Source organism: Cucurbita moschata, unplaced genomic scaffold (genome assembly GCF_002738365.1).
Source record: "Cucurbita moschata cultivar Rifu unplaced genomic scaffold, Cmos_1.0 Cmo_Scf00019, whole genome shotgun sequence".
In the NCBI taxonomy this organism is placed as follows: Eukaryota; Viridiplantae; Streptophyta; class Magnoliopsida; order Cucurbitales; family Cucurbitaceae; genus Cucurbita; species Cucurbita moschata.
Window position 1 is genome coordinate 1,222,284 of NW_019268535.1, and position 8,179 is coordinate 1,230,462.

General features: G+C 34.7%; 1 protein-coding gene across 1 annotated transcript; it reads right to left on the reverse strand.

Moving 5' to 3' along the window:
- Positions 1–2,324: 2,324 nt before the first annotated feature.
- Positions 2,325–4,377, reverse strand: LOC111457262 (BTB/POZ and TAZ domain-containing protein 1-like). Its single transcript, XM_023099475.1, has 4 exons — positions 4,134–4,377; positions 3,917–4,050; positions 3,517–3,820; positions 2,325–3,082 (listed from the first exon to the last, which is right to left on the reverse strand). Exons 1-4 carry the CDS (start codon positions 4,326–4,328, stop codon positions 2,549–2,551), a joined length of 1,167 nt encoding a protein of 388 aa, XP_022955243.1. The 5' UTR covers positions 4,329–4,377; the 3' UTR covers positions 2,325–2,548.
- Positions 4,378–8,179: the final 3,802 nt, after the last annotated feature.

Below are 8,179 nucleotides of genomic sequence, written 5' to 3' on the forward strand. Positions count from 1 at the left end.
CATTCTCGTAATGGAAGAACAGTGTTATGTACCTCTCAATTAGGGTTTCGTTGATTCTTCTCCGAGTCAAGGATCACATGGATCGATGGATGCAAGTCGTGGGTCTTACAGGAGGCCAATCAGAGAACTCGACTTTCGATCTAAATTTATATTTTTTCTTTGAAATTGTGACCGTCTTTCTCTCTGTTTAGTCTATTTTACTCTCTCTCTTGCTCGATTTTTTAGCTTGATTTAGTGTTTATTTTTGTTTGTGGCTTAGTTTCTCCCATAAAAAGAAACATTATTCAAATCAAATCATTTGATTAAACTCAAATCATTCATGTCATAAGGACAATAAATTCCAACTATATTTCTAATCTTATTCCAAGATCCCTCCAAATCCAATCAAATCACCTGTCCAGTTCACTATTTTGGTATATGATTTTTTCTTTCTTTCTTTATAAAATATCATTTTGCCAAACTACGGTTGAATTAGGTTCATTATTTGATAACGGTTGTTTGGGTTAAAATTTTTAAGTTTAAAAAATATTGTAGTCTAACTCAACCTAGCTCCCGAACACTTCAGTGTAGAACATCTCTGATAAGTGCCTATAATGCTGGAATTTGCAAAGTTAGAGGTCCTTCTAGAATCCTTGCAAAACGTTAACAGAGAAAGCTAACTTAATGGATTGATTCCAACCGAGAGCTGGTCAGAAGATGAATGACTCTTAGATCGAACTTGGAATCTATGATGGTCACTCTTAGATACCAAGACAATTCACTCCGAACATTGAATATTACATGTCTTTAAATAGACCCACAAGATAACCCTATCATAATAAAGTTCAACCACCAACTACAAATCACTAATAAATGCTATTAAATACAAATTGAAGAAAATAAGGCATTCATAAATTATCTTTAACTGCTAATTCAATTACTAATCACAAGTCTTCTCATCACTTTCCAATGTCAGCCATTCTATTATTTTCTTGATTTGATACTTGAATCTTCTTTGTATTGTTTCTTGTAATTACTTGTTCGGGTACATGGATGTGATCAGTTGTTGGATTCATTTCAATCTCGACCTTATGGCTAAAGATATCTATTTTACAAGCCTCGAATGGGGAGAGGGAATGGAGAACATTTTTTCCCGTTAGATAAATGGGATCGGAGACGAGATTATTCCCCCCACAAGCTTATTATTCCGAGAACCTTATCCCCACAAGTTTCATTCATGAAATTCACGCTTAGGGCGTCGTCCCACCTCACTCCATGGACATAAATAAATAAATAAATTTAAAAGATTAAAAAAAAAAAAAAAAAAGGGAAATTTAGGAAGATTTTATTTACTCAAAACGACACCGTTCGGCGTAACTATACAAGATATTTAAACCGCACGCGGCACTCATGAGGAGATTTTATTTAGTTAGGTGGAATAACAAACGCCAGGTGGACAGAAGAAAATCGTTGTTTAAGGAATCCAAATTCTGATGAATCATTTGGTCGTGAAAGCAACCACGATATTTTGTTTGATGGCAATTTGGGCGACTGCCATTTTTGCGGTTGTCCTTGCTTCCATGCTTGATTTCCCAACTTTAATCATTGGGAGAGAACATAAATATCTTGACCCTATTCAAAAATGTCTTTAACGTTCATCTTTTCAATACCTATTCGAACATAACTCATTGAATAAGATATTGATCATCGTATGTAAGGTACAAGAGATTAACAATATGTATGTATTTGTTATTTTTAATGAACGTACTTGGGCCTAGTAGCTCGATTGAGCTGTTACAAATGGTGTCAGAACCAGGGCCTAGTGAGTGTTACAAATGGTATCAGAACCAGTGAGCTGTTACAAATGGTGTCAGAGCCAAAGCCTAGTGAGTGTTACAAATGGTATCAGAACCAGGGCATAGTGAGTGTTACAAATGGTATGGTATCAGAACCAGGGCATAGTGAGTGTTACAAATGGTATCAGAACCAAGGCCTAGTGAGGGCGCCTGGTGAGGGCTTAAGGAGTTACACTAGGTTTATGCATACCGATGTAGGAAGAAAAGTTTTGGACTAGTTGAACTTACCCACGGGAAGAAAATACTCTTCGATTAGGGATTAACCCACGGGAAGAAAATACGCTTCAATTAGAAATGCACCGATCAAAGGCATGTTGGGCGTGTGCTCCATAAGAGAGTGATCAAGAAAGTTGCACTTTAATCCATTGGGTTTCCGTGGACCTAATCTTCTACACTTAATTATAATCTTCTACTAGTGATTCTTAACATTTTGATAGAGATGAACGGTTTAGTTCAAAAGAAAAGAAGAATTTGAATATTTCTAAGCAAGAGAATAAATATTTCTAAGATCTGCATATTGAGAAAGAGGTATAAATCTTACACCCTTTTAATCTCTAATAAGTAAAAGCCAATTCTTACTATGAATTCAAGCCTTATATTATAATCCCATCTACTCCAGAAGAAAGAAAGAAAAAAGAAAAAAAAAATCAAATAAAAAAATTTTACAAATCTCACATCTTTCACCACCCCAATCCCAGAAAACCACATCACCATCATCTGTACCGTCGAACCGTCTGTAATCTAAAGCTCCCAATCCCACAATGATTGGCGAGCGCCTTGCCGTCCTCCATATCCGACACCTTCTTACTCGTCAATGAGAGGGACGACATCGCTTTTGCCGAAACCACTTTTCGGACAAGCATCTTCCACTGTGCGTCGTCCTTGCGCTTCATCTTCTCTGTATCGTCGGGCGGTGACCTGAATTTCCGGCAGAGAGGGACTTTGCAGCAGTCGGAGTGGTCGCAGATGGAGGAGTGGAGCTTGAGGAGCTGCCACATGCGCTTGCAGCGCCCGCATCCTTGGCCGTTGGTTCGCTTCTTACACGTCGCGAAGTGTTTGATCAGAAGCTGAAGACCGTGACATGTGGAGTAATGTGCACACGGTTCCCTCTCCTTCTTCGGCTCCACGTTGTAAGGTCCTACTATGGTGCAGCCTTCTGAACATATGTGTTCTAAACACTCCATTGCTTCGTGTAGCTGTAGATATAGCTTCCTCTCTTTTCTTATCCGCCTGTTTCTCTGTTTCCTCTGCATTTTTTTACTTTAATTTCAGCATTCACAATTGAGAAAAAGATTCTAATTCAAGAACAATTAATTGCTTCTATCATAAATGTTTAAAAACTAATTCCAGCATTTGAAATGCTATCTTAATTTTAGCATTCACAATTGAGAAAAAAATCATAATTCAAGAACAATTAATTGCTTCTATCATAAGTGTTTAAAAACTGATTTCAGCATTTGAAATGGTATTTTAATTTTAGCATTCACAATTGAGAAAAAAATTCTAATTCAAGAACAATTAATTGCTTCTATCGTAAGTGTTTAAAAACTGATTTCAGCATTTGAAATGGTATTTTAATTTTAGCATTCACAATTGAGGAAAAAATTCCAATTCAAGAACAATCAATTGCTTCTATCATAAGTGTATAAAAACTAATTTCAGCATTTGAAATGGCGTTTACCGATTCAGTTTCTTCGATGAACTGGAGAATATCAAGCTCGAGCCAAGGATCATGATCTTGAATGAATCTCCATCCCTCAGTTTTCTCAACGAATTTAAAATGATCAGCCACGAATTTCATACACTTTAGGTAAAGATCAGACGCGTTGCAGAGCCTAGCGAGTTGCAGAACGTCCACAACGCTCTCGATCGTAAGCCGTTGAGCGATATCTTTCGTACACATCACTTTCAATTGCGGCACCATGTAAACATGCGACAGAGCCAGCAGATGAATTCCGTGCTTCTCTAGATGCTCCGTCGCGCATCTTCAATGAACAATTTCATTTCATCAGAAATTCAAACCAAAATCAAAATCAAAATCGAAATCGATACCGAAACGTGAAAGAGAGGCGGATCTAAACCTAGAACTGTAAAGGAACCGAACAAACGAAACGACGGCATCCGACGGAACTCCAAGGATAGAAATCACTTTCTCAGCGTTCCGTTTCTTCCGCGGCCGATCGATTACATGCTCGAGAACCGGCGAAATCGAAGCCTTCAACGAAACAAAATCTCAGAAATCTCAATATTATCAAAATGTACAACAAAAAAAATAAAGTAATAGATCTGATGATTTACCAGGATTCCAGAGTGCGCCGGGATTCGGAGTCCGCCAGATGCGAGTATTTGGACGTCAGGTTCAGGAAGCTCCCTGAATATAGACGTCGGAATAGGCTGAACGGCCGCGGAGGCGGCGGAGGCCGGGAGAGTGCAGTAGAGGTCGTCGGGGAGGGCAGTGGGAGGGACAGAGGTGGCGAGAGGAGTAGATTCCATCTTCGAAAGGGGGGGAGCGATGGGCACGTTTCTCGGCTCTAACCAAAAACGAATAAACCCATATTTATAGACATTTCCTTTCTCCCGTATTTACTATTTCCATTTTCATCCCCTTTAAAATTAAAAAATAATAATTCGGAGAATTAAAAATTTAAAATTAAAAACATAAATGTAAAAGAAAAATTCACCCTATGACGTGGAAAGCGGATTTAGTCTGTGTGTTCTGATCCGACGAGGATTTGTCGGACAGTTCGGACTGATCTTATCCACGAACGCGAAATCTATTTTGCCACGTAGATATCCCAAGTTGATCGTCTAACCATATCCTACACAGCAGCGGTCCATAATCGCTCTTTCAATGCCAGCCGAACACGTGTCTAACACGTCAAACCATGACACGTATTTACGCTGTTTCTTATATTATCCAAATTTCAATTTATTATTTCCAATTTTATTAAATGTATTAGCACCAGAGCTGTCTCTATCTCTCTATAATTTTTTATACATTTTTATATATAATTTCAACAAAATATATATATATAAAACATTGTAATAAAATTTCGTACGTATTACCCTCTTTGGAGAGGAGAACAGAGCATTCTTTGTCGGAACCTATTTAGTGGAAATCTCTCTACTAGACGTTTTTTAAGACGTAGAGAGAAACTTAAAAGATAAAGCCTAAAGAGAACAATATTTGTTAACGATTATCTACAAGATGCGTTTTAAAACCGAGAGGAGAATCTCGAAAGAAAAAACCTAAAAAGGACCATATTTGCTAACGATAAGCTACTAGACGTATTTTAAAGCCTAGAGGAGAAGCTCGAAAGAAAAAGTCAAAGTAGGACAATATTTGCTAACGATGAGCTACTATATGCGTTTCAAAGCCTAGAGAAGAAGCTCGAAAGAGAAAATCCAAAAGAAACAATATTTGCTAACGATGAGCTACTAGACATGTTTTAAAAGCCTAGAGGAGAAGCTCGAAAGAAAATGCCCAAAGAAGACAATATTTGCTAACGATGAGCTACTAGACGCGTTTTAAAACCTAGAGGAGAAGCTCGAAAGAAAAAGTCAAAATAGGACAATATTTACTAACGATGAGCTACTATATGCGTTTCAAAGCCTAGAGAAGAAGCTCGAAAGAGAAAATAAAAAAAAAATAATATTTGCTAACGATGAGCTACTAGACATGTTTTAAAAGCCTAGAGGAGAAGCTCGAAAGAAAATGCCCAAAGAAGACAATATTTGCTAACGATGAGCTACTAGACGCGTTTTAAAGCCTAGAGGAGAAGCTTGAAAGAAAATGCCTAAAGAGGACAATACTTGCTCACGATGAGCTACTAAACACATTTTAAAGCCTAGAGGAGAAGCTCGAAAGAAAAGTCCAAAGAAGACAATATTTGCTAACGATGAGCTACAAGACGCGTTTTAAAGCCTAGAGGAGAAGCTCGAAAGAAAAACCCTAAAGAGGACAATATTTGCTAACGATGAGCTACTAGACGCGTTTTAAAGCCTAGAGGAGAACCTTGAAAGAAAATGCCTAAAGAGGACAATACTTGCTCACGATGAGCTACAAGACGCGTTTTAAAGTCTAGAGGAGAAGCTCGAAAGAAAAACCCTAAAAAGGACAATATTTGCTAACGATAAGCTACTAGACGCGTTTTAAAACTTACAGAGGAAGTTCAACACAAAAAGTTAAAAGAAAACAATATAAGTCAGCAACGAGCCTGAACTGTCACAAAAATCTCTCTAATTTAATCGCATTAATTTAATTAAATGAACCTATATAATTCGTCTAGTTCAAAGTTTATAAATAATAAATATTAGCACAATTCTTCCATTTTGGTTTCCAAATTATAATTAAAATACAATTTTTTAAAAGGTGACAATTATTGAAGGAGTTGAAATTAAAAAATATACATACCATATAGTCTATCCGTACAGACAAATTTAAATGATTGAAAGATATTTTTAATATATCTTATCATATAGATGAATTGAATGATAGGGGTATCAAGATATTTCACTTCTAGATAAGAGAAATGTCATTTATATTTTCATAATATAATTTTTTTTTTTACATTTTAAAAATAAATCTTAAAAATATAATTATCACTAATTTTTAAATATTTTAATAAAATTTAAAGGGGCGAAAAGTTATTTAAAAAATTAAAAGAGTATTAATGAAATTTTTGAAAATTTAAGGTATTTTTTAATATTTTTAAAAATGAAGGATAATTTTAAAATTATTTTAAAAGCCGAAGAATATTTATCGTAAACAAAATTTTAATTTTTTTCTAGGATTTAGGTTTTTTTTTATTTTAAATTAATATTATTGAAATTTTTTAAAAATTTATTTCTATTTATTTTTATTAATTTAGTCTATAATATGGTAATGTTTTTATTACAAGTAGTTTTATGATAAGAGAGATTTAAATGATATATATTTGAAGTTAATTAATTTTATCATTACTTTATAGAAAATAAAAAATATAAATTTTATGTGGAAATTCGTGCTCCACAATTATTTGATTAATTTATTTATTTTTATGTTGGTCAAGGAATAATTTTTAATTAGGGATTTAATATTTTATTTTTATATATATAATAAAATTTATTTTTGTTGGGCAAATCTTTCAATTATATCATTTAATATTCTGTTTTTTTTTTTTTAATTTTCAAATTTAAATAATTTAATAAATTAGGCTTCTTTATTTCATTTCCAAATTTAAATATTATATCATTTAATATTATTAAAATACAATAAGTTTATCCTAACCAACTCAAACACGAGAGTACGTGTGCAAAAATCACACTCGTATGGGAGTTTTTCTTATTTTACGAGTCGTGTTCTTTTCCCACTAAAGAAAATTATCTTTAATGTCACGTGAATATCAGATATGACAAAAAAGCAAAAATGAATACGATAAAAAAGTCATACTTCTCATCTCGGCCTTGACACGAAGCTGAGGCTGAGGAGCCCACCTCATCCCGAGGGGAGTTCATCTCTCATGTCTCCAATTTATGTCATCTATAGTTATCCTAATTACCGTGTAGGAATTCAAATGGAAGAATACACGACTCCTTGGGGTCCCAAATGAGAAAAATAATTGGGCATGGGCAATGAAAGGTGGAGGTGATTGCATTCTATATTTCTTCATCATTACTCATATAGGCTTGACGGTCTGTATCGAGGAAAATCAGTAAACTTTCATATTGATATACTTAAACTCATGCAAGTTGAATGTGAGATCGCACATCGATTGGAGAGAGGAACGCGTGTCAATAAGGACGTTGGACTCTCGAACAGAGTGTGGATTGTGAGATCCCATGTCGATTAGAGAGAAGAACGAGTGTCAGTGAGAACGTTGGGCCCCGGAACGGGAGGTGGATTGTGAAATCCCTCATCAATTAGAGAGAGGAACGAGTGTCAGTGAGGATATTGTGCCCCGAAAGGATTAGATGTAGATTGTGAGATCTTACCTCGAGTTGAAAGGTTGGATATCCTTCTACCTAAGCCCAATGGGCCTGTTTGAAAAATTAAAAAATAGGCCCATAACCCTAGCCTGCAAGCATTGGATATCCTTCTACAAAAGCCCAATGGGCCTCTTTGAAAGATTAAAAAACAGGCCCATAACCCATGATATGAACACCAAATCTTAATCGGCCCATTTTCTTTTAAAAATTGTTAAATTATATTATATTTTTTTCTTATGAAATCTTATTATATTTATTATGAAATTTTATTATAAATTATATATATATATATATATATATATATATATATATATATATATATATATATATATATATATATATATATATATATATATATATATATATATATATATATA